The sequence below is a fragment of the Ovis canadensis genome, chromosome 10 (assembly GCF_042477335.2).
Source record: "Ovis canadensis isolate MfBH-ARS-UI-01 breed Bighorn chromosome 10, ARS-UI_OviCan_v2, whole genome shotgun sequence".
NCBI lineage: Eukaryota > Metazoa > Chordata > Mammalia > Artiodactyla > Bovidae > Ovis > Ovis canadensis.
In genome coordinates, this window is record NC_091254.1 from 39,366,236 (window position 1) to 39,392,883 (window position 26,648).

General features: G+C 43.3%; 1 protein-coding gene and 1 non-coding gene across 7 annotated transcripts; both read right to left on the reverse strand.

The window, feature by feature from the left end:
- Nucleotides 1–8,704: 8,704 nt before the first annotated feature.
- Nucleotides 8,705–8,832, reverse strand: LOC138447031 (small nucleolar RNA SNORA40). Its single transcript, XR_011259663.1, has one exon. It is a non-coding gene; the product is annotated as a small nucleolar RNA SNORA40 (small nucleolar RNA).
- Nucleotides 8,833–13,565: 4,733 nt separating this feature from the next.
- On the reverse strand, nt 13,566–26,323 carry CCNA1 (cyclin A1). Of its 6 annotated transcripts, none has more exons than XM_069602235.1 (9): nt 26,189–26,323; nt 24,782–24,970; nt 20,817–21,063; nt 20,504–20,628; nt 19,818–20,041; nt 18,269–18,473; nt 16,447–16,560; nt 15,230–15,363; nt 13,566–14,718 (listed from the first exon to the last, which is right to left on the reverse strand). In XM_069602235.1, the coding sequence occupies exons 2-9, from the start codon at nt 24,944–24,946 to the stop codon at nt 14,667–14,669; spliced, it is 1,266 nt and encodes a 421-aa protein (XP_069458336.1). In that variant the 5' UTR covers nt 24,947–24,970; nt 26,189–26,323; the 3' UTR covers nt 13,566–14,666. The 6 variants fall into 6 exon arrangements, with proteins under 6 accessions (XP_069458336.1, XP_069458338.1, XP_069458337.1 ...); XM_069602237.1 differs by having other exon boundaries at nt 13,569–14,718; nt 24,782–24,967; XM_069602236.1 differs by lacking the exon at nt 26,189–26,323 and adding an exon at nt 25,465–25,662 and having other exon boundaries at nt 13,569–14,718.
- Between the last annotated feature and the right edge of the window lie 325 nt (nt 26,324–26,648).

The window sequence follows — 26,648 nt, forward strand, 5'->3', positions numbered from 1 at the left end:
AGGAGACAAGCGGATGCAGGATATGCTTACCCCCATAGAACTTTGCAGCAGTGACAGCTCTATCCTTCACTGATAAGAAGAGAATTTATCCCAGAAATCCTTGAATCCCTGACTAGTATTATATCAGTATATTATAATGGCAATATTTTTTCTAAAAGAATAATGTTGGAATGTATCTATAGCACTGATAATTTTTTACCTCTTTGATAATTTAAGGATCTGAAAACCTAGGTTCTTAGCTTTGCCTAAAATGGAGAACAAAGGGTAATATGATTCCTCCTTACTCCTTTCCCAACCCCATTAATTATATGATACCAATGAGAAGAGCAGCAAACTCTTGGAGCGTTGCACAGCTCCAGGAGAGGCCCTCCACATTGTACCCCAGGGCACAATACAGGATACTGTACGGTGGGAACCGAACCCCCCAGGTTGTGCCACATGGCCGAGGTGAACATCTCTTTTCTCCAGAGAGAAAAGTACTCCTCAAGCTGCTTACATGTATTTGGAACCAGACCCTGAAAATGTATGTGGTCTAAGGATTCTGAATTCCCTATTTTTTCAATTAGCAGATGCATTTCTCATGTACTTCAGCTACAGTCCTCATGGTTGGTATTCTCCCTGATAAGTCGCTCTTTCTGGCAGGAGTAATAGATAATAGGGGCTTCCCAGGTGGTGCTGGTGGTAAAGAACCCACCTGCCAATGCAGGAAACATAAGAGATGCAGGTTTGATCCCTCGGTTGGAAAATCTTCTGAAAGAGAGCATGGCAACCCACTCCAGAATTCTTGCATGCAGAAGCCCGTGGACAGAGGAGCCTGGCAGGCTATGTCCATGGGGTTGCAGAGAGTTGGGCATGACTTAACTACTAAACACAATAAACATATTCTTTACACCTGTACAATGTATATAATAAATGTATATATGTATATATAGGCATCCTGCCCACAAAGCAGTCATTAAACAAGAGCACATCACTGGCTAAATTCCTTTCCTCACCTCATCATGTTCTTACCTCCCCTAGAAAATGAGAAAATCCCAGTTGATTCAGTGAAATGTTGACCATTCCTTCTGTAGCAATGTCCTTCTAGTATCCTACAATGACAGCAACTCAGGGGTCTGGGTGGCGTAGTTGGTAAAGAATCAGCCTGCCAATGCAGGAGAAAGAGACGTGGGTACAGTCCCTGGGTCAGGGAGATCCTCTGGAGGAGGAAATGGCAGCCCACTCCAATATTCTTGCCTGGAGAATCCCACGGATAGAGGAGCCTGGTGGGCTATATAGTCCATGGGGTTGCAAAGAGTCGGACACGACTGAAGCAACTTAGCATGCACGCACACACAGGGGTCTAGGAACGGAATGGGTCTAAAATGAAGATTAGGTCAGGGCTCCTCTGAGAGTTTTCCAATTAAGGCTAAGCTTTAATACAACCTATTAGTCATACTTTAAACAGAATTTCTGTACCGTTGGCTTCTCATCAGAGTTTCTGGCTTAGATTATTTTCATTTGGAATCCTTTTTTTCTTTCCGTGTTCTTCTTTCTCTAAACTGGCCTGGAATCCTGTCATTCAGGACTCCTAAAACATAGAACTCTCCTGATAGTCCCTGTTTAAAAGAAAAAAAAAAAAACAGACTACAAATGGAATCATTTCCTCCTACAGACAGCATCCCAAGACTTTGTTACAGTTTCAGTCTCTTTTGATTATGACCTTTGTAATCAATCAGTTTGAAATTTCGATTAGCACTAACAAGGTGGTCTGCAAGGTTAGACCCTTACCATTCCCTTTCCCGAAAAGATGATGTCCTGTCTTAAAAAAAAAAAAAAAAAAAAAACTCATTTCTTTTGCTAACCTCTTTGCTGCACCCTCCTTCTGTTTATAAAAACCTCCTACTTTGTTTAACTCCTGGGGGTATATTTCTACTTGCTAGATGGGATGCTCCCAGATTCATGAATCATTGAATAAACCCAATTAGACCTTCACATTTATTTTCCTCTGTTGAATTTTTGTTTTCTAACATCTCCCAGGTGACTTAAAGCTGAGGCATTTCCTCCTTAACCTGCCTGGCCGAATGCTTCTTCCTTCTTTCCCTTACCTCAATCAAAGTTGCATAAACTGAGACCGCAGGAGCCATCACTCAAATTGAACCGAGCCTCTGGGCAAACAGCAGGCAAAAGACAACTGAGAGGATTACAAGCCCTTCTCCCTCTCAGCCAAGTTTCTCTAACCAGGCAGTGAAAGCAGGGCTGTTCAAGGCCTGGATGCAGAACTGGGGTGCTGATGCTGTCATCATTTCTTTTTCAGTTGCTGAGGTCACTCACACACACACACAAAAAAGAATTACTAGTTTTTTCCCTATGGCACAGCTAATATTAGAATCAGAAACTATATTAACGTAAGACAAATGTATCAAAGCTTTGGGTTAGCAGAATTCGTAAGAGAAGGCTACATCTCTCGCTATTTTCTAAAGTGAAGGAAATGTATGCAGCTCATTTAAAAACTTCTCACTTCACACCTGAGCAAATGTGTTTTAGGCACCAAATCAATGCTTTTATATAATCAAAATTGGAGAGCCACTTTGAATTACAATTATAATCAAAATTAATAGCGTGACATTTTTTTTTTCACCATTAAACGTCTGAAAAAAATTACCCCTCGACTTAACTGAGGGACTGCGTCACCAATTGATTTCAAAACCACCCTGGCTATCTCCTGGTTAGCTCCGGTTGTCATTGACTAACATGTCACATCCTACATTTCATCAGCTTTTGCCAAAATAATGTGAAGACAAATCTGCTTATATTTTTCAAACCAAGGAAATACAGGGGGTGTAATGTTTTAAATTAAACAAGGTTGTTATTCTCATAAGGATAGAAGAGCTTAAAAATAGTTATACCAATCCAGAGAGCCCTTATTCTTATTTCATATACTAAAGTAGCTTTAAATATTGTATTACATCCTTTTGGAAGTTTGGACATTAGGCAGCTATTGGACAACTTGCAAAAATAGCAAAGATTATTTTTCTAATATAGTGCCCCAAACAATAAGATTTCTAATATGGAAGAAAAAGATTGATTATATTTAGCTAATGTATTGTTGTCTTGAAATGCTCCCCTACGCTTATGAAATTCCTCTTTTAAATTGTTTAATTTATTAGAATGGAGTTTCATTTACTAAATGGCTAATGGTCATATCATTCAGTGTGTTATGTAGAATGGGTTAATGATTATGACTTTTATTATATCATAGTAAGACTTTTGAATAATTTATTAATGTTAATAACACTGATTAAATAAGAAGATGGGCTTGTATATCAAGGCTTTGTTACATAGGATGGAAATTTCTAATTCCAGAAAACAAAGGCATTTGTACCCATCCCTCCTTATATGCATGTATATCTTTGTATATTTGCATTATTCATTCATATATATAATCAGCAATGAATTTGTTTTGGTCAAGTATGATTCACTGGTCTCAAATTAGACAGGTAAAGCAAAAACAACAGCAGCAGCAACAAAGACCATCATAGCATCATTTAGAGACTTGAGCTTCACGCTTCCTTTCAAGCACCTGACATTTTCATCTTCTGGCAGCCCCATTTTTAGTGCCTCCCTCCTGTCTGGCCAGAAATTAAACCTTGACAATCTTCCATATCCCCCTGAAATCTGATTATAAATCACATCTGTATGTCTTCTCAGCAGCAGGCAGGAGCTTCATATTGGGTTGCAGAAATCTACACGGCTGGAGCTAAACTGTGATTTTATTCAAACACTGCATGAAAGCTGGAGAATTATAGGCATAGCTAATAAATAGATCTCTAGAAGAAGATATAAAAGACAGAAGGGGGTCAAACAGAACAAAGAAACACAGGCAGATAGATACAGTGTGGTCTCCGTGGCAAAGGTTGAACAGGAGACTGCTTCTTATCAAAATTCCTACCAGGAGCCATCCTTGAGTTAAAATTAACAAACATTTACTGTGCTTCCCATGTGCGGCAATGATCCAGCTCTGGTGATACCAGGACAAAAGAGGGTGGTCCCAAGTCCTGAAGGAGCTTAAAGTCTAGGGGATCCATACACAGTGTGGTAAGCTAGTGAGGTACAGAATGCAACTAGGAAAGAGAGGTGGGCATGTGGCCAGGAAGGGGGATGGGACCAGAAAATACTTCTTAATGAAGATGAAGTCTGAGATGTGTCTAAAATTTCTCACGCTGATGCACAATGGGCAGACCGTTGAACTTTGAACCAGAAGCAGATTGTTTGAGTCACAGGTCCAGCGTAATCACGCATTAGTTGTGTGATCCCTGGCAGGAATCACAGCTGCTTCCTGATCCTAAACTTGAGTTTTCCACAGTTTCTAGAGTTCCTTTCTCATGAAGCATTCTAGATCCTAGCTTGAGGCAGGGGTCAATATATAGTAGCAAGGCAAAGGCTAATAGTTTTGCCAAGAAAACCCACTGGTCATAGCAAACACCCTCTTCCAACAACACAAGACTCTACACATAGACATCACCAGATGGTCAACACCAAAATCAGATTGATTATATTCTTTGCAGCCAAAGATGGAGAAGCTCTATACAGTCAACAAAAACAAGACCGGGAGCTGACTGTGGCTCAGATCATGAACTCCTTATTGCCAAATTCAGACTTAAATTGAAGAAAGTAGGAAACCACTAGACCATTCAGGTATGACCTAAATCAAATCCCTTATGATTATACAGTGGAAGTGAGAAATAGATTTAAGGGACTAGATCTGATAGACAGACTGCCTGATGAACTATGGAATGAGGTTCGTGACATTGTACAGGAGACAGGGATCAAGACCATCCCCATGGAAAAGAAATGCAAAAAAGCAAAATGGCTGTCTGGGGAGGCCTTACAAATAGCTGTGAAAAGGAGAGAGGCAAAAAGCAAACGAGAAAAGGAAAGATATAAGCATCTGAATGCAGAGTTCCAAAGAATAGCAAAGAGAGATGAGAAAGCCTTTCTCAACGATCAATGCAAAGAAATAGAGGAAAAGAACAGAGTGGGAAAGACTAGAGATCTCTTCAAGAAAATTAGAGATACCAAGGGAACATTGCATGCAAAGATGGGCTCGATAAAGGACAGAAATGGTATGGACCTAACAGAAGCAGAAGATATTAAGAAGAGGTGGCAAGAATACATGGAAGAACTGTACAAAAAAGATCTTCACAACCCAGATAATCATGATAGTGAGATCACTCACCTAGAACCAGACATCCTGGAATGTGAAGTCAAGTGGACCTTAGAAAGCATCACTATGAACAAAACTGGAATTTCAGTTGAGCTATTTCAAATCCTAAAAGATGATGCTATGAAAGTGCTGCACTCAATATGCTAGCAAATTTGGAAAACTCAGCAGTGGCCACAGGACTGGAAAAGGTCAGTTTTCATTCCAATCCCAAAGAAAGGCAATGCCAAAGAATGCTCAAACTACCACACAAATTGCACTCATCTCACATGCTGGTAAAGTAATGCTCAAAATTTTCCAAGCCAGGCTTCAGCAATATGTGAACCATGAACTTCCAGATGTTCAAGCTGGTTTTAGAAAAGGCAGAGGAACCAGAGATCAAATTGCCAACATCCGCTGGATCATCAAAAAAGCAAGAGAGTTCCAGAAAAACGTCTATTTCTGCTTTATTGACTATGCCAAAGCCTTTGACTGTGTGGATCACAATAAACTGTGGACAATTCTGAAAGAGATGGGAATACCAGACCACCTGACCTGCCTCTTGAGAAACCTATATGCAAGTGAGGAAGCAACAGTAAGAACTGGACATGGAACAACAGACTGGTTCCAAATAGGAAAAGGTGTACATCAAGGCTGTATCTTGTCACCCTGCTTATTTAACTTCTATGCAGAGTACATCATGAGAAACGCTGGGCTGGAAGAAGCACAAGCTGGAATCAAAATTGCCAGGAGAAATATCAATAACCTCAGATATGCAGATGACACCACCCTTATGGCAGAAAGTGAAGAGGAACTAAAGAGGCTCTTGATGAAAGTGAAAGAGGAGAGTGAAAAAGTTGGCTTAAAGCTCAACATTCAGAAAACGAAGATCATGGCATCTGGTCTCATCACTCCATGGGAAATAGATGGGAAAACAGTGGAAACAGTGTTAGATTTTATTTTGGGGGGCTCCAAAATCCCTGCAGATGGTGATTGCAGCCATGAAATTAAAAGATGCTTACTCCTTGGAAGGAAAGTTATGACCAACCTAGACAGCATATTCAAAAGCAGAGCCATTACTTTGCCGACTAAGGTCCGTCTAGTGAAGGCTATGGTTTTTCCAGTGGTCATGTATGCATGTGAGAGTTGGACTGTGAGGAAATTGAGCACCGAAGATTTGATGCTTCTGAACTGTGGTGTTGGAGAAGAGTCTTGAGAGTCCCTTGGACTGCAAGGAGATCCAACGAGTATATTCTAACGGAGATCAGTCCTGGGTGTTCATTGGAAAGACTGTTGCTAAAGCTGAAACTCCAATACTTTGGCCACCTCATGTGAAGAGTTGACTCATTGGAAAAGACCCTGATGCTGGGAGGGATTGGGAGCAGGAGGAGAGGGGATGACAGAGGATGAGATGGCTGGATGGCATCACTGACTCGTTGGACATGAGTTTGAGTGAACTCCGGGAGTTGGTGATGGACAGGGAGGCCTGGCGTGCTGCGATTCATGGGGTCGCAAAGAGTCGGACATGACTGAGCGACTGAATGGAACTGAACTGAACTGACCCTGCTACTGGGAAAAACTGAGGGCAGAAGGAGAAGGGGGCGACAGAGGGTGAGATGGTTTGGTGGCATAATCTACTCAATGGACGTGAGTTTGAGCAAACTCTAGAGATACTGAAGGACAGGGAAGCCTGGCATGCTGCAGTCACTGGGGTAGCGAAGAGTCACACACGACTGAGCGACTGAATGGCAACAAGGCATCAGATCTGTGAAGCTTGGCTTCTTGAGTTAATGAGAGAGAGGAAGAGCCTTGAGGGCTTGCCCTCCATAAACAAAGGCCTCACCCATGGTCTTTTCCCACTGCGTGATGTGGAATAAGCATTTCAGAGGACAGGAATGGTGCCTAGAGACTAAATGCTGATTTTTTGCACATTTCTCTGAGTTATACTGCCATATAAAGGTCATTAAGTAGTCAAGAGAAAGTGAGAGGGTGGCAGAGACGGCTCCACCTCCAAGTTCAGTTGTTGTTTCAGATGCAGGAAGGGGAAGCAAATAGAATATTAATTTTTAAAACCTCTATCTTAATGTATATAAATCTTGTGTGCGTCCTTAATCACGTCCGACTCTTTGGGACCCCATGGACTGTAGCTCACCAGGTTCCTCTGTGTATGGAATTCTCCGGGCAGGAATACTGGAGTCAGTAGCCGTTCCCTACTCCAGGGGATGGAACCCAGGTCTCCTGCATTGCAGGAGTATTCTTTACAGGCTAAGCCACCAGGGGAGCCTGTGTAAATCTTTTCTCACTGCTTATTTTTACTGTTGCTATTTAGTCACTAAGTTGTGTCCGACTATGCAAACCCATGGACTGTAGCCCACCAGGCTCCTCTGTCCATGGGATTTCCCAAACAAGAATCCTGGAGTGGGTTGCCATTTCCTTTTCTAGGGGATCTTCCTGACTCAGGGATCAAACCAGCGTCTCCTGCATTGGCAGGCGGATTCTGTATGACTGAGCCAACAGGGAAGCCCTGTACAGTTTACTAGTGCTAAAAATATTCACATTGCTGTACAACCAATCTCTAGAACCTTTTCATCTTGCAAAACTGAAACTCTATATCTATTGAACAACAACTTCTCCATTTCCCCTTGCCAAGCCCCTGGCAACTCGCATTCCACTTTCATTTCTTTGAATGTGACTATTCTGGATACCTCACAGAGATGGAATCAGCATTTGTCTTCATGTGATGGCTAGTTTCACACAGCATAATATCCTTAAGGTTAGCCCATGTTGTATCACGTGTCAGAGTTTCCTTAGTTTTTAAGGCTGAATGATATTCCATTGTATGTATGCACTACATTTTCTTTATCCATTTACTTGTCAATGGACAGATCATTTTAAGAAACTTCTAATACTTTTCTTTTTTTTTTTTTGCACAAAGGTTTCTTTTTATTCATAACATAGGCCAAGTTATTTAAGTCAATAAATTTTTAACAATTTTCACACTTCCTGATTCATTGCACCGCCAGTCACCATAGCTCCTCCATAGTTGCCATCTTCAAGATAGCCCTTTCAAAATGTTCTGCTCAATCCACACCTGTGATGCCACAGTTGTTTTAGTTGGGGCCTCTTAGATCTTCAGTGGAGTTCACTTCAAAGTTTGCCACCTGTAATCTTCCAGATCCAATTTCCTCAAGCAGTTTACTATAGGATCCTGTTTAGGGTCAGGAGATGGGATCTGTCTAGTTTCTCTAAAAACTTACCAAGTTCAAATCATATTAATTCCCAAGTTATCACACCCTAAAACTTGACAGAGATCATTGGGATGTGCCAATACCTAAAGCATTAGACATATCTTTGCAAAATCCAGACGCTGTATTCCGAAGATAAAAGCCTAAAAAAGAAGCCTATCTTTGTTTTATGTCAACATGAAAACTGAGTACTAGGATCAATACAGCTGGTAATTCAGAAGCTTTACAGCCCTGGAAGCAATCTTTATGCTCATCAATACACACCCATTTTATGGATCATGTTCCTTCTTATCTGTATCAAAACTCATACTGAACAATGAGTTGTGGGTTGCAAAAGAGGATTTACTTTCGCACTTGTTTGTTAAGTCTTTGTCCACAAATTAAACAAAACCAAACACAAGTGCTAAGAAACTTCTAATACTTTTCAAAACACATGCCTGAATGATTCTCTGATATATAATACTTACATTTACCTTGGGGGCTCAATTCCTCTCAAAAAGCCAGTGTCAAAGAGTTATAAATTTTTAGCATGCTATACTATCAGAAGTTTGTAATCAGAATCTTAGTTTCTCCTGAAATAACAATAATGATAATAGAATCACTAAAAGCCTAATAACATATCAGACAGTTTTTAGTATTCCAGAAATCCCTCATGTCAATATTTAATATACTGTCAGTGACCTTCTTGGGGATTTGCATTAACGGCATTTAACAGGTTGCCCCCGGGGGACCCAAGGAAGAAAGCTATTGCTTGCCTAAATTGCCCCTCCTCTGCTTGGGTACCATGACAATAGCTGTAATTGAACCTAAGCAGTTAGGAATCTTTCTTAATATAATTTGAGGGATGCTTTAAGTTCAGAACACTGAAATAATTGACTATGAAAGGATTATATAAAATTTATTATACTAACAGATAATTTAAATATATCTGTATAAATCAAATTGTAAATAACATAGAAATTAAAATGTAGATTAGCTTGGGTAATTATTTATCCTTTTCCCCTAGGGCATTATATCTGATCTGTGTTCCTATAAACATTAGTATCCTTTTAAACACTGACAGGTTTATGTAAGGAACATTTTCTCTAGACAAGTACATTTATTCCCACCTCTTAGGGTTTACAAGGCTTCTTGGGTGAGTCTGGGGCCTCCCCAAAACAGACGTGGAGACAGGTGTAGATATGCAAGAGATTTATTGGGGGGATCACAAATGAGATAAAAGGGGAGGAGCTAGAGAAGACATGGAGACCCTTCAGACAAGGATGCAAGCCCCACCTCTGTGGAGGAGTGAAGGGGAAGGAGGGTTGCATACGAAGAGTCTCCCACTATGGTACAGTGATAAGTGTTCAAAGACTGTCCAGGAGACTTCCCTGTGAATCCTCTAAGGCAGATAGAGGAATACGTGAAGACAGCAGAGCCCTGGATGTACTTCTCAAAAAAGCCACTGTGTTCCTCATTCTCATCTAAGACATGCCTTTTGTTTCAAGACCCTAATGAAAGTTTTCCTTTATTATCCAGTTTCTTACACTGGATTAATGTAAGAATGACAAAGAGAGTGAACTTTTTACAATATGTGTATACCATACACTGTTACCGCTGACTGTGATTTTTCATTTTAAACTCATCCTATTCAAATGTACTTTGAAAAGCATCATGCTTTGTATATTCCCAGCAATATCACTTCATATTTGAATAAATTGAGGGCTAGTGATTGTAAAAAATATTACCCATTCATTCACTCATAACAAAATATGATGGAATCTCTAGGATGAAGCCAGATGCTAGGAGGACAGGGATGAAAAGAGGAGAGACAGACAAGCAACAGCCAGTGGGAGTGAGAGACACCTACCCTGGGGCTGACAGGGAGGTAAGGCCAAAGGCTAGATCTGAAGAATCGCGTCAGAGTTTGCCAAGCAGTACAGTAAAGTGGGAAGTGTTTAGAGAGAGCAATGAGTGTTTGTGAGTGAGTAAAGGGACGGGGAACAAGGGCCACCGGGGAACTAGAAGGGACAAGGCGGGGGTTACAAAGCAGAAGCTCTTCCTTCCAGGTGGGCAGGGCCTGGCTCATTCGCGAGCCTGCATCCCCGCCCCCTATTTTATCCCAGTGGTGATGCAGCACTAAAGAGTCAGACGCAGGAAAGAGATGCCATCCACTTCATTTCAGAAAGCCCTGGAAGCAGACAAAAGGTAACTGAAGAGCCATGAGGAGGTTGCTACAGTGATGGGTGTATATGAGAAATGACGGGGGCTGAGCCAAGGCAGTGACAGGGCGAGCATGAGGAGAGAGGGATCTGGGTGTTGGGGAAATAACCCCTATTATGTTTTACTTCTAGAAGACATTCTAGTTTGACACATCATCTCAGTGTTATGCACCTTTCCCAGCCCTTCTCTCGCCCTCAGCGTCAGAACCGCCACACTGAATTGTCCACTCCAAACAGATGCAGTTAATCTTCCCACTTCCCTGGCTCTTATTTGCAGGGGAGGAAAAGAGGAGAAATGAGATACCATCCCATTATTTTGAAGACCTGAATACATATCACTCCCAGCTAGTGGTTCATCATCCTAAGATTCTGCCATTCTCAGCAGAGAATTCAGTTCACAACTAACCTTCAAACCTTCTGCCCAAGCACCCTCAAGTTTAAGATGCATAAAAAATAAAGTGAATTTTTGTTGGCGTTTACTTTTTCACACATACAAACTTTCTACGGAGTTGGGCAGAGTCTAAGATCACTGAAGCTGGTGTTTCCCAAGGGGTAACACACACACACACACACACACCAGGAGGACGAAGGAGCAGTGAGCACAGGTAGCCTGGGTGAACATCTGTCCTGGAAGGTGAATAGGACTGTGGGCACAGTCTTTCAACTTACCTGCCTCAGAAAACTTCACCTCCGGGGGTAAACTTCCATCTGCTCATCCTTTTTTGACTCATTTTAACTGATCTGATTTCCCATGACCTCCTTCCCATATCCCCTCTCCCTGGGCGTTTCCCCTCCCCTCCCTCATCGTTACTCTAGCTATTGACCTGTTGACCATTCTGTTTTTGAAGAATACTATCAATCGCTAATAAAAGACATATTAGAAGTCAACAATTAGCTTGCTGCCTAAAGCAAGCTCACACACATCCTGTGAGACTGCAGTGAAGATCTTCCCGGAGTAATGGGGACATCAGGTTTTATGCACTGGGCCTTGCCCTGGAGCCGGGATGCTAAAATAAATGGGGTCATGGCCAGGAGCCCTGAGGAGAGTGTCCCATGTGCCCGACCCCCCAACTCCCACCACCCACCTCCCCCGCAACCAATCTGGACACAAGCATCAGAAAGGCAAGGCCACTCTCATATAAGTAGTGTGGGCTTCAATTTCAAGGTTTGAGTGTACATTCGAATAACACGTTTTCATTCTGGTGGTGACAGCTTAGGAGACAGAGGAACCATTTGGGTGTACTGAGCTTCTCTCTTGGGGTCCTGATAACATGTAGGCAAATGCTGTCCCCCTAGTCCTTTCTCATGGCCCATTTCAACAAGGGCCCCTTGATTCACAGCCTTCTCTGAGTCACCATAGGCTTTCAAAAAGCCCACAGAGGCAAACAGAGGTAGCCCTCCCAGATCCACAGCCCTGCCTAGACCGGCTTCCTTTACTGGCTGACAGGCAGTGGGCAGGAGCGGGTCAAAGAGAAAGATGGGAAAAAACCAAGAGAACAGATATAAGAACAGATACGTATGTTCACTTAAAACTATATAATAGTATAACCAGAATCCTAGTTGTCCACACAGATCATCTCAAAATACAATGCTGCCTAAAACATGTATCACTGAAGAATCTGAAAGATGGTCAATATTCAGGAAATTTTAAAAACAAGCATTATTGTTTATGGACATGTTCTTATAAAATATAAAAACCATGGTCAACACTGAATTTGGGGAAGACAAAGAATGGGATGGAGGGACACACACCGCAGGTTGTTACTCTCTCTTAAGCTGGGTGGGAGGTACACAGGTGACAGTCATAATCGTATATTTTTAATAAAGTATTTCAGGGACACAAAAAAGTAATAAGAAAGGAAAGCCAAGCTGGAGACCACCTTTGTGCAATCTGTCAATGTGTGTGTTGCAGGGTGGGAGCAGGTTGTGTACAAACCACCGGCCCCCAGGAACATGAAAGTTGTGGGTTCGGACTTCTGTGGCCTGGAGCATGGTTTTGTGACCTAAAGTCAAGGTCAAATGTTAGATCCAACTTTAGAAACAAAAGCCTCCTTTGCAAAATAACATAAAAAAAAAAAAACAAACAGAGAATCTAGTATTGATACAGGTCCTAAATCCCTTTTGTGAAACTTATGCCATAAACCACAAAACCATTTAGGGAAATGTTGATTTCTTCAGTGGTATCAGAAATGGAGACACCTTGAGAATATTTATCTGCAGGAAAAAAAAAAAAAAAAAGGCTATGCCAGACTCTTTTAAGGGCTTGTGGAAACTTAAATAAAAAAAAAAAGGTTTCACAAAACATGTCAAGTATGGCTATATTTTTATACTTATAATTCCATTAGGGTGCATGCCTGTCATGTCCGACTCTGTGACCCCATGGACTTTAGCCCTCCAGGCTCTTTTGTCCATGGAATTTTCCAGGCAAGGATACTGAAGTGGATTGCCATTTCCTACTTGCTTGAAACAAACATCTGATTTGGAGTTAATTTCATCTACTCCCATTCTTCCACCTGGGTCTGATATTTTCTGTGTAAAGGAAATCTGTTATTCTCATTTCTGCAGAGCCATGTGGGCTGAGCCATGTGGGCTGAGCCCAGGGGCAGGCCTGGAGGCAGAACACAGCCAGAGGCTCCAGGGCCTCCAGGCCTGCTGGCCCAGGGCTACTAAGCTGGAGATTAGCAACATTTCTGTGCAATCCCCAATAAGCACCACTCTGCCTCAGGGCCAAGTCTACTCTTGATTTTCCTTCCAATCTTTAAAAGAAAGTTAAAATGAGTGCATTTTTGCTCCAGTTTTCCTCATCCCATATACTATATATGTGCTGAAAGGGACCATGTATGAGTGCATAGTGAGTTAACTGTAGGATCGTGCATATTTTGAGTTTCAGCTGCATTTAGCATGGATATCTTCCAAGGATGAACATGAGGGATTAGCTTAATTTTAAAAAATTTTATTTACTTATTTCTTTCTGGCTGTGCTGGATCTTCCTTGCTGCGCGGGCTTTTCTCTAGTTGTGCCGAGTGGAGACTGCTCTTCGTTGCGTGTGCGGGTTTCTCACTGCAGTGGCTTCTCTCGTTGTGGAGCACAGGCTGTAGGGTGCACGGGCTTCAGCAGTTGCGGCTAGTGTGCTCTACAGCTCAGGTTCAGTAGTTGTGGCACACGGGCTGAGCTTCTCCGAGGCATGTGAAATCTTCCTGGACCATGGATTGAACCTGTATCCCTTGCACTGGCAGGCAGATGCTTAACCACTGGGCCACCAGGGAAGCCCAGGACTAGCTTAATTATTATGAGGTCCCATCGTACGGTAAAATTTTCTTCTTCTACCTCTCCGAACATCTTCTAAAGCTGAATATATGCTTGATGGGTGACTAAATCAAAACTGGACATTGAAATAAAAGTCCTTTACAAAATAAGCATCATAACCCTCAATTAGAATTAAATTAGGTAAATTACCCCTCTGAGGTACCTGATAACATTTATTCTTCAACCCACTGTCTTTACCTCCCAGGGCCCGACAGGGACACTAGAATGGACAGTGCTTGCTTACGCCCCTTCGCTAATCCATCTAGGCTTGGCATTCACCCTTGCCAGTTTACGGAGAGCTACATGAGGAGTAAAAAGATAGGAAGAGAAAAGTCTCAGGGTAGCAATTTACCAAACATGAAAATCTCTGGATTCTTCAGAACACTTAATCCTAACAGCATACCGGATTTATAAAACCAATGTAGAAGCACTCTTAAAATAGAAAAGACATTTGTAATACTCTCAACTAAAATTCCAGGCAAGCATGTCACCCATAGTCAGCAGCAAATAAGTCTAACACATGGTCAGAAGGCAGGTTTATTCTTTAGAAGGTACTAGACTATATTACAAGCTACTATGTCTAAGAGAACCTAAATACACTTACATTCTAAAAAGTATGTCACCTATATCACAGCAACACTAGTTTGACACAACCTGCAGAAAACCTGTAAAAATCACGACCGAGTCTGTTGGTCAGGAGGTTAAATTCCGAAGGCACTTCAGTTCTGAAACTCACTGCAGAGGAAGCACCGTGGGTGGCTCCATGAGAGACACGTGCATGTACCTGAAACGAGGCCCACGGCAAGCTCAGCACGCACCGAGGACTTTGGTTTCATAAAATCTCACATGGGCCCCAGAAAACCGCCTGGTAGTTTTAACGGAAAGAACGAGTTGGCTGACTAGAGGTACTCTGGAAAGTGTTAGTTGCTCAGTTGTGTCTGACTCTTTGCACCCCCATGGACTGTAGCCCGCCAGGATCCTCTCTCCATGGAATTCTCCAGGCAAGAATACCGGAGTAGGTAGCCATTCTCTTCTCCAGGGGATCTTCCCAACCCAGGGACTGAACCCAGGTCTCCTGCATTGCAGGCAGATTCTTTACTGAGCCACCTGCTACTCTACAAGGTGACAAATTATAAATCTAGGCCCTGCCAAACTGATATTCTTGGTTTGACATGAGAACCTACTTTTCCAGCCCAGCACCATGTACAATTTGTTCTGTTTTTTAATTCTGAAATTACTATCACTTACTAAAGTTTTAAGTAGTGAGCCTAGATAAGAGAATTTCTGGAACTTACTTTGAAGCCTTGTACTTCTCCCTGATTGCTTGCTGAGGTCGATGGGGTATACTGAGGCATGTTTTATGTAGCTCACTCAGGCAAGGCACGATTTCACTTAATGAATAGCCTGTAAATGTGGCGAGGGTTTCTGGCTAATCAAGAAAAAAGAAGAAATTTGTATCATAGAGCTTGAAGATCTTAACATATGATATCAGAAATCTGAAGATAAAACTGTGAACTGAAGGGAATTAATAGGTATACTTAGTAAGTATCCATGTTCATCTCAAAAGAAACCATAATCCTTCAGAGCCTTTAGGAATAAGATATTAGGAAGAACAGTCAGAGTTCTAAATTTGCTCATATTGTACAATTATAAATGCCTAATTTAGGGGGAATTTATTCTCTTATGAGCCCCTAAGAGCTTCAACTTACTTGAACACTCTATTTAGATAGAATATGGAAAGATTCTTAGCCAAATGCAGAATAAGAAATAAGAATTTTAGAAAATAAAAGTAGGTGCCCTGCTCTCTTAGCACAAAAGTGAGCCTTCAGAACCAAATCTTAGGGGCCCATCTCTAATCCTGCCAGCTATCACGAGCCAAGAAGCAACAATAATTCCCTGTTCCCTTGAAAGCCTCATACAACCTCTGACCATCCTAACTGGACCGAGGTTCTTTTACATGAAGAGTCAACATCCTTTGCCTTGAAGTGGTCAGCACTTACACTACAAGGGAACTCCCTATGTAAGTGTGGGCATTGGGGTTTCCAGGCCAGCTTCCACTGAACGAGCGTGTCACCACCATCTCCTTGACCTCCTGCACCCTCTGCACCCCAGTGAGCTAAGCCACAGAGTCCAAGCCGTGAACACTGGCCAGCTACACGTTGTGATCTGGGGGTTAGGCAACTAGTTCCTTATAAAACTAACTCTCCCTCCTAACAGGCCCACCAGTTTTAAGCCTTGAGTTACCGAATAGACTTTAGACAGGCCTTGAGGATCATCTTGTTGTTGTTTAATCACTAAGTCTCTTTTGCAACCCCATGGATTGTAGCCCGCCAGGCTCCTCTGTCCATGGCATTTCCCAGGCAATAATACTGGACTGGGTTGCCATTTCCTTCTCCAAGGGACCTTCCCAACCTAGGGATTGAACCCACATTTCCTGCACTGCAGGATACTTTATCACTGAGCCTCCTGGGAAGCCCAAGTATCGTCTAGAAAGAATCAGTTAGAATCTTACCCAGAAGTGCCTGTTCACAGTATAGTTTGCCAGGCAATAAGCGGCTGCAGCTATCAGTGAAGGAAGGTATTTCAAGAACGGGTCAGCTTCAAGGAGACTCAGTTCTGCTACGTACTAAGCACAAGAGAGAAAGTCTCATTGGAATTAAGAATCTGGCTAAGGTTCCAAGTAAGCCTAGAAATGTCAAGGGAACAAACTGTCATCTTTGTTCAATGTGTATCTAGTGATAAGCACAGAAATAGATGCTCAAAAGTATTCATTGAGTCAATGATCATCATGCCTGTCCATAACCAGAATAACATCTATGTTTTAATACATTTAATTACAAGTAAATTTCAGTATTGTATAGGCAAGGATCAATATTTGGCCTATCTATACAGTGTACGTGATAGGTTACCTATACTAGTACTGTAGGTTTATGCTGGTCAAATAACATTCCTCTAGCCACAGGAGTAGGCTAGAGTCTTCAGTGAAAGGCAAAAATATGTCCATATTATAGCTATTAATTTATCAGGTGGGGGTGGGGAGGGATAAACTGGAAGATTTGGATTGACATATGCACACTACCGTATATAAAATAGATAATTAATAACCTACTGTAGGGCACAGGGAAGCGAAAAGTGAAAGTCGCTCCTTTGTGTCTGACTCTTTGTGACCCCATGGACTATATAGTCTATGGAATTCTCCAGGCCAGAATACTGGAGTGGGTAGCCTGTCCCTTCTCCAGCGGATCAGGTAGATTCTTTCCCAACTGAGCTGTGAGGGAGCACAGGGAACTTAACTCAATTCTCTATAATGACCTACATGGGAATAGAATCTAAAAAAGGGTAGATATACATACATGTATAACTGACTCACTTTTCTATACAACAGAAACTAATACAGCAATGTAAATGAAGTATATTCCAGTAAAAAAAATCAATTAAAAATTTATCAGGCAAATGCATGCAGTTCATTGGCTAGAACAGTACCAGGGGGGACTTATCAGATTAAAAGAAACATACTAGGAAATTTATAGAGATGTTCTTATTGCTCTTTGAATAGCATATAAATACCAGATATATTAGATCATAGTGGATGGGAACCAGGTTCTCCAAACCAATACTTCAGTGACTCTAACTGAAGTTCTGCTGCTGCTGCTGCTGCTGCTAAGTTGCTTCAGTCGTGTCCGACTCTGTGCGACCCCAAAGACGGCAGCTCACCAGGCTCCCCCGTCCCTGGGATTCTCCAGGCAAGAACACTGGAGTGGGTTGCCATTTCCTTCTCCAATGCATGAAAGTGAAAAGAGAAAGTGAAGTTGCTCAGTCGTGTCCGACTCATCGTGACCCCATGGACTGCAGCCCACCAGGCTCCTCCGTCCATGGGACTTTCCAGGCAAGAGTACTGGAGTGGGGTGCCATCGCCTTCTCTGAACTGAAGTTCTAGGACTCCAAAATGACCAAATAGTGCTTCTTTACTTAACATGTTAGAATGAGATTAGAGCCAAATCAAACCATATTTATCTTGTTTCCTTTCTGTAAACCTAAGAGGTACTGCTTGCCTGTGGTCTGTATACAACAAGAGAATAGTTTCCAAGCTTACATTTTTTTTTTTCTAAGACCTGTGGGTGATTAGACAACCCACATCTGCCAAACATGATTAATGGAAATGTCTCGTAGTTTCTTCAAACATGAAGAAGTCATGTTCTTCAAATTAGTTCTCTTCCAATTGCTAAAAAGCTTTTCTGGGCCCAAGGCAAAGAACTGAAAAGGAAGGAAGAACTGAAGGAGGCTACTTTTTTTATCCAGTTGGCACTGAGGTTCTTGGAAGTCACGTGGCCTACCTTGGCCAGGTTCTCAGTCCTGATGCACACTCCTTGCCTCCTTAAGTACTGAAGGAGGAACTGGTTGGTAGTTGGCACTGTCAGATCAAAAGCCAGGACCTTCAGGAGCAAGTGTTCCATTCTCAGCAGTTGTCGTTTTGTGTAGGTGTCATCGGTTATGTAGACAAACTCATCTACTTCGGGTGGATATATTTCTTCATATTTCCTACAAAAGAGAAACAGTTTGGGAAAGTAAAGCTTGATTCCTCTGACTCTCTTTCTTGTGCTATCCCAACCAGGCTTGTCACGTGGCCCTTGTCAACTTAAATATCACTTATAAATCATGAAATGGTATAGGTGTGAAAAAATACAGAAGCTTTTTTCCATAAAGAGCATGAGTATGACAAGGATATGTCATACATACTGCTATGAGTAGTAAAGAGACAATTTTCAACTAGGGATTTTAGGTTTTGGTGTCTGATAAGCTGAAAGTTTCTGAATGACAGACATGAAGGTAAATTCCTCTTAATTCTACAGACTTCATCTTGTGGAAAAGAATTTTATGTTGAACATAATGATGGGGGGAAAAATATCTCCTTAGGCCTTAGATTTTTTTTTTTTTTTTTTAAAGACTGTACTCAGCTTTTTCTATTGAATTAGCAAAAGATGCTCTGTATCCGAGAGAAAGATAATCATTTCACTGATATCAATTCTCTGCTTTTGCTTTTGTTTCTCCTTTCCACAGGGAAATTTTTGCAAAATTATAGTAATTAATACGTATAAAGTCTGAGACCAGAAGAATAGAAAGGAAACTACTATTCACCATCAGGTCACTTATTTAAAAGAAACTTAGCCACAACCCCAGGGCTTTTCTACACAAATAAGGCTTCCCTATTGGCTCAGATGGTAAACAATCTGCTTTCAATGCAGGAGACCTGGATTCAATTCCTGGGTTAGGAAGACCCCCTGGAGAAGGGAATGGCTACCCACTTCAGTGTCCTTGCCTGAGGATGCCATGGACAGAGGAGCCTGGTGGGCCACAGTACTTGGGATCGCAAAGAGTTGGACACAACTAACACTTTCACTTTTAGCCACAACCCAGAACTTTTCTACACAAATAGATATTGTTATGAATGACTGACAGTAACAGGAATTAGCTACAATAGTTTATTCACTATAACCAAATACACTGGGTTATTATGAGTCACTTGCTAGAGCCTGGAGAAGGCTTACATAAACCCAAATCTCTTTAAACAGGGCTTTTACTCACTGTAGAATATAGTCAAAAGACTACTACAAAATAATTAAATTAGATTCTGAATTTGAGCTGATGGTTGCCTTAGTCATGATACTGAACTTGTCATTAAGAGGATCTTAAACATCCAAGTTGAAGAGTGAACATGTGGTGAGATTCAGTTTCTCAGTAAACAGTGTAAAAATAATGATATTTTATCCAAGGAGGCATGAGTAAGTTTTAATTATCAAGCACTGTATTTCTCCAATAAATGGGAACAGAAATCAAGTGTTTAGACAGGCTGACATTTCATGTTATTTGAGCTGAAGGACTTACGAAGCCAGGAGAATAGCTGCTGTTCCTACAAGCTGTAGTTTCCCTCTAAGAACAGACATGCAGGAAAGAAACCTGTCCAGGAAGTTGACAGCCAGGTAGAGGGTCTCTGCGCGGAGCTTGTACTCCTCTCCGACCTCAGCCAGCCAATCCACCAGAATGGTCCGCATGCTTTCTGTGATGTCTGGTTGTTTCCTCATGTAGTGTGCCTTGGGCCTGTGTCTTATCTGTTTGGGGAGAGAGTTTTTTTTTGATGTTTAAATAGTTGTTATCTTATAAGGATCACTCCACAGTACAGTTGCTATTTTTAAAAAGCTCCTGAGCAAAGGTTAGCAGGAAACTCAGTCAAAAGCCAGAGAAATCTGTACATCATGCATGATATGGAACAAACTGTGCAATTCTGGCTCTGTAATGCAATTTAGTTAACGAGTAACTTCAAGGAGGAGGGACATGGCAATAATGGTTCTTCCCAAGAGTGAAATACTTAATATTCAAACTCTTTTGAGACACAGAGAAACAGTCCAAGTAACTGCTACTCACCGCACCCAACTATTATTTTTCATAAACGTTCTCATGCTTAGATGTCACAAGAATGCCATTCGCCAGTGGTCATGGCCAAGAGCATATAATTATGTTAATACAGAGTGCTTGGGGTGCTGGAAATTGAAGGAGAAGTTGGGAAAACTCACTTCAGCTTCTCTAAGGTACTGATGAATTTCTTCAGCATACTCAGTCACATTTATCACATCTGTACCAAAATCTGATGCATCTTCAGACTGGGAGTGGAGAGATGAATCTACCAGCATAGGGGAAACTGCAGGGGGTGCAACATTATCAGGTAAGACATTTCATTTCAAAACTAGTTCCATCCACTAACCCTCTACAGGCAGCTCCAGCTCCACAGTTACTGCTCCAGGGAGTTCTCTTGCTAGCTCTACGTTGCTGAACACTGCAGGCGATTGCGAAGACAGGGTACGGTCAGCCATGGGCGAGTCCCATTACCTGTGTTAAAATCCAACAGGAAGTGAAGGTCTGACTTGAGTGCGCTGGTGTCTACTTCATATGCATCCTCTAATGCCATCCCCTTTCGCCCTGGGCAGCTATCTCTGTCCCCCTGTTCAGGCTCATCCATGTAGATGTCAAATCCTTGCTTGGCAGGTGCCTGAACCCTACTGTCCGACAGCGCTTTCTTTCCAGCTGGAGGGAAGGCATTTTCTGATCCAGAGAAACACCTGAGTGTGGTGAGCCCCTAGAAAAGGATGAAGTTTTTGTGTTAGAGGCTTACCCCAGAGCCCGCATAGGTGCTAAGAACACATGTGACTCAAACCAGCAGGCTGGAAAGATGAGAGGAATCTGAATTTGAAATATCCATGTCTGCAACTGAATTTCAGAACCTGAAACTTCCGGAGGATTACTTTGCCCTTATCTTTGTCTATATGTGACGTCTGGGGAAGGAGCTAACCTAAAATTTGTCATCTTCCTCATATATTTATCAAAGGAATGCAAAATTATAGAAAAAAAGAAAAACTACAGCTCTTCTCCAAAGCGAACTAGGTACCATACGTTGGGAGGCGGTGGAGGGGGACTGTAAATCAGCTTTTGTGCTTGTAGCATGCCAGATTTTTATAACAACCCAGCAAGGTTCTTGACACATAGTTACAGAGTCCTCCTTAAAGTCAACTTTTAGTCAACAGGCTCCTGGAAAGGTCCCATTTATACACAGTTATTCAGAAACATGATGCTTTTAGAAATATGTACTGTGAGTTAGTTCTCTTACAAGCTATGGAACACTATTAGATGACATAATGAGAAAGAGAAATGAAATTCTAGACATTTTTAAAAGTATAATCAACAGCATCTTCTCAGCAAGTTAGGTGTGGGGTGGGAGAAAAAGAAGAGTCAAGGATGACAAAGTTTTGGGGTTAAATAATGAGAAGAATGGATATTCCATTTATTGAAATGAGGAAGACTTTGGGAAGAGCAGGTTGGGCCTGGAGTCAGTGTTTGGTTTCACCTAAGTTTGAGGTGCCTACTGCATGATCCAAGTAGAGATGTCAAGTAGATAGCTAACTTGAGCCTGAAACTTAGCTGAGAGTTCCAGACCAGAGACAGAAGAAGGAATCATCAACAGAAAGATGGTATTTGTTGCCAGGAGACTTGAACAGATTGTGAAGGGAGTGAGTGCCAATTCAGATCAAATACTAAGCTCTAGCACACTCTAACTTTCAAAGAGTGGATGAAGAAGAACCAAGATAATGAGGTGTCGCCAGTAAGCTAGATGAGAAACCAGAAGAGAGCTATGTTCTCTGGGCTAAGTCAGAAGAAACTACTTCCAGAAAGAGAGAATGACCAACAGTGTCAAACACTGCCATTCAGACAAGTAAGGAAAGGATTACGAATTGAGGCAAAGAGAGGGACTTCCCAGGTGGTCCAGTGGCTAAGACTCTGCACTCCCAATGCAGGGGACCTGGATTCAATCCCTGGTCAGTAAACTAGACCCTGCATGCCACAGCTAAGAGTGTGCATGCCGCAACTGAAGAACCTGCATTCTACAACTAAGACCCATTGCAGCCAAATAGACAATAATTTTTAAACAAATATTTACAACTTTAAATAAGAATTGAGTCTAAGAGAACAGAAGGAGAAATCAAGACAGAGTATCTGTTCAGCAAATACTTGCACGCGGCCCTGGCCGGGCATGCTTTTTCTAAACACTGGGAGTACAGCAGAAAACCTGGTATCACAAATCCCCATCCTGATAGAGTTTATAGTAGAAAAATTCTCAAGAAATACCACCATACGTGGAACAGTTGCTGTAAAGAGCTTTGTAGTTGAAATGTTTTTAAGGTTGGGAAAAAAAAAAATCACAATATATTTGCATTTGGGTTTGACCCAGTAGAGAAAGAAGAGCTGATGGAATGATAACCTTGAAGAGGCAAGAGGGCATCAGGTGTGCCTCACACATGGGGTGCACCTTGCATAAGAGCAGGAACACATAGGTCACGCAGGGAGGAGGGTGGCAGGGCATACGATACTTGGGGGCATGTGGAAACTCACAGTTGCATCTATATTTTTAGGAAAATAGGATATAAAGTTATAAGCTGAGAGGCAGGATGGAGATAGAGGCTTTAGAGGATAAAGAGAGAAGGGAAAGTATAAAATAAAAGATTTCTATAGGACGGTTGTAGCGGAATAGAACCGGGAAATGCAGAGGTAGCACCAAGCAACATAGAGGGTAACTAACAGTTATGAATTTACAGTGAAACCGCTAAGCACAGGGGTAACTGCCCATTCAGGAGAGGTTTTAGACTTCCTGTTTTAATTATTTGTTTATTTTTAATTGGAGGGTATTTGCTTTCCAATTTGTGTTGGTTTCTGCCATACATCAACATGAATCAGCCGCGGGCATACATATGTCCCCTCCCGCTTGAACCTCCCTCCGACCCCCTACCTCAGCCCACCCCTCTAGGTTGTCACAGAGCACTGGGTTTGAGCTCCCTGCGTCACACAGCGAATTCCCACCAGCTCTCGCTTTTACATATGGTGATGTACATGTTTCAGTGCTACTCTTTCTATTCATCCCACTCTCTCCTTCCCCCACTGTGTTAGACTTCATGTTTAAAGAAGTACACCGTGTCGCTAAGCAAATTAAGTTTGCTAAAACCACCTTTACTCAGCTTTTTCCAAAGCTTGAAACAGATTACTTTGGGTAATTTTCTCCCACTAACCAGATGCCACCAAGACACAAATGACTTGTGTCATTGTGTAGAAGAGGAGTAGGAGTAGTCAGTAGATGAGGAGAAGCTTCTGATCTGGCCTCCATCATGACTTTTATTTGGGTGGGAAGGCTTTCTCAAACCTCTCAAATTTTCTCACCTGTACAATGGAAAGGATACCTGCCCACCTACTCCACTATACTACTGCCAATAGATATGCAGTACAAGCTTATGAGAAGCTGGTGTGATGACAGACTTGAGGAAGTTTTGTTGTTGTTGTTGTTTTAATCTCAAAATTCATTCTTAAGGATCCAAACTCCTTATTTGCATTTTAAGTGTTGAATTTATTTACCCTCTGTTTACAGTCTGTTAAGGGAGGTACCTATGATTAATTAAGCACAAGCAACCAGACATTAGATGGCCCATGATCTTCTGCCCAACTGTCCATTATCAGTCCTGGGGAGAAGCTGACTTTCAAAGCACACATTTGGAAGTAATCTAGTATACTGGGATCCAATCCTGATTCTAATACCATCACCAATGAACTTAAAGGTTATCGGAGATGCTTCAGGGCACAGCCTAGGCCAATCTGAATACCATTCTGATCTAGAGAAACACCAGTACCACAAGTTAATTTTGGAGAAAGAAATCACAACCCACTCCAGTATTCTTGCCTGGGAAATTCCATGGATAAAGAAGCTTGGCAGGCTACAGTCCATGGGGTCGCAAAGAGCCGGACACAACTTAGCAACTGAACAACAATAGTTTATTTTGGTGCATTCACAATGTCCTTTTAGCCCGGAACTTAAGTGCTTCCCTGGTGGCTGAGGGTGAAGCGTCTGCCTGCAATGCAGGAGACCCAGGTTCAATCCCTGGGTCGGGAAGATCCCCTGGAGAAGCAAATGGCAACCCACTCCAGTATTCTTGCCTGGAGAATCCCATGGGTGGAGAAGCCTGGTAGGCTACAGTCCACAGGGTCACAAAGAGTTGGAAACGACTGAGCGACTTCACTTTCACTTTCTTTTAAGTGACTTTACACATATTTGACTTAAACAGTTCCTAATAACAAAGAAAATTATTTAATATTGCTAGCTGAAAAAGGGACCTTACAAAGTGCTCTTTTAAAAAATCAGTGCCCCTATAGGCCAGATTCCAGGGCTGAATACTCAAGGGGAGTTTGTGCAGAAAATCTCAAGAGATCCCACTTCCCACCAAGACACGGGGGCCTTCCCAGCTCTTCCCAGGCATTACCTGGCCACAGGTCCTCCTGTACTGCCCATTCTCAGTTAGCACTCCTAGTACTGTTCTTTGTGGCGGATCCTGGCCGAACTGGCCTCTGGTTATCATCTGACAGTTATCAGGACCTCGGGACACTGGAGCCAGCACTACTCCACTCTTGGAGCTGCTGAGATGCATAGCCTCAGTCTCCACAGCTTACTGCTGTCAAGGAAGGAGAAACAGACAAGCCAGTTAGTCAGCCTCTTCCACCAAGGATAAGGATCCAAGGATGCTGAGACTCTCTAGAAGACACAGCCCTGTGACACATGATCTTCCTTGCTGTTATTAGGGTTGAAAGGGCCTGAGCCACAGTGCAAGTGATCAAAGCCGCTTTAAACCAAAACGATGATTTGAATCTCTCCAGCCTTTCTTCCAATACCTGGCTGATGGCTGGAAGAAGAGAAGAATATGACAAACCTCCAAGCCAAGACACTAACCCCCACATTAGTGGGGAGTCCAAACCTACAAGCCCGTGTCTTTCCTGGCTGTGATGCTTATCCATTACTCCACCACCCCCTTCCCTGCAAACCAGTGACCCAGGATACATCACTGTGGGAAAGTACGTCCCCTTCTCAAGTGACAAGCAGAGTGCTCTTCCGCGGCCTTCCTCCCACAAGACAGAAGGCCCCAAAATCTGCTTGGAACCCACAGCGGACCTCGCTCTTCTCAGTCTTATCTCTTTACACATAAGTCTCGAACAATTAGCAAATGCACACGAGGATTGGGAATAAGGGTCCAATGAAGGGGGCGGGGCCGGGGCGGGGCGGGGCGGAAGGGGACGGAGGTGTTAATAGATTCTAGCCGGGGCGCTGGGCTCCCAGCGTCTGCTGCCCAGCTCAGAGCTAATTACTTTCAACTCCCCCCGCCCCTCGCCGGCCCCCGCGTCTGTTGAATCGGCCAATCAGCGCAGCTCCCGGGCCTCGCGGGGGCCGTTTCCATGCCAACCGCAGGGGGGCGTGCGCGCTCTGCGGCCTCATCTCTATGGCTACCTCAGCACCCGAGGACGCACCGCGACCCTTGGGCGTTCAGGGCTGGGTGGGGCCAACCGGCGGCGGCCCTGAGCCCCTCCTAAGCGGCCCTGCCCGGGCGTGTCTGGGCGGGCGGCTGCCGTGGGCGCCCACGCCCCCACTGTGGCCGATATCTGTAAGGGAAGAAGCAGGCCCGCCCCGCGATGGCCGGGGTTTGGAAGGGACTGTTTTTACTTGAACCGGTTCCCCCAACAGCCGCTAACTCCTCCCGCTAACGTCTTTTCCGCGGCCCGCTCCTGAGAACCTTGGCCCGGGAGGGCGACGCGGGGCCCTCGGGGCTGCTGAGGCCGCGGCGCCTTGACCGCGCCGGGCAGACAGCGCGGCTCACTCCCCTTTCCCCCAGCTCACACACCTAAGCCTACTCCCAGAGAAAAGCCAAGTGGCAGCGAGCGGGCCTCTGGTTGGAGTCGCGGCCTCAGTCCGTGGTGGCGGCGTGTTCTCGGTCATTTTGGGTCCTTGCGCACCGGAGGCCACGCCTGGCCGACCTGGGTTCCGGTGCATGTAACCCGACAGGGCGGGAGAGGAGACCTGGGGTTTTAGGGTCGCACGTGGTGCTCTAGGTCCCCAGGAGAGAGACCTTCCTCGACGGTTCCGGCAGCCCCAGCGTGAAGCTGGCCCAGGAAGAGGAAGGAACGCGAGTGGCAGCGACGGGGTCTGGGACGTTGAGAGGGGATAGCGGGGAGGCTGGGAACTAGGGACTGGGCAGGTGGCCTGGTCACGTGGGAAGGAAATCCTTGGATCCGGGGTCCGCGGCAGGGTAGGGTGGAAGCGGGGGGCCTAATTTGGGGGTAAGAGGTGAGGGTAGGGAGAAG

Bases quoted from the DNA above. Each gene is read 5' to 3' on its own strand.
- CCNA1 (XM_069602235.1), bottom strand. From the start codon at position 24,946: ATGCATCTCAGCAGCTCCAAGAGTGGAGTAGTGCTGGCTCCAGTGTCC. The intron at 21,064-24,781 runs GTAATGCCTGGG...ATCCTTTTCTAG, and splicing joins ACAGGAGGACCTGTGGCCAG to GGGCTCACCACACTCAGGTG. The intron at 14,719-15,229 runs GTAAGTTCCAGA...GCCTCGTTTCAG, and splicing joins GAGAAGTACAAGGCTTCAAA to GTACATGCACGTGTCTCTCA.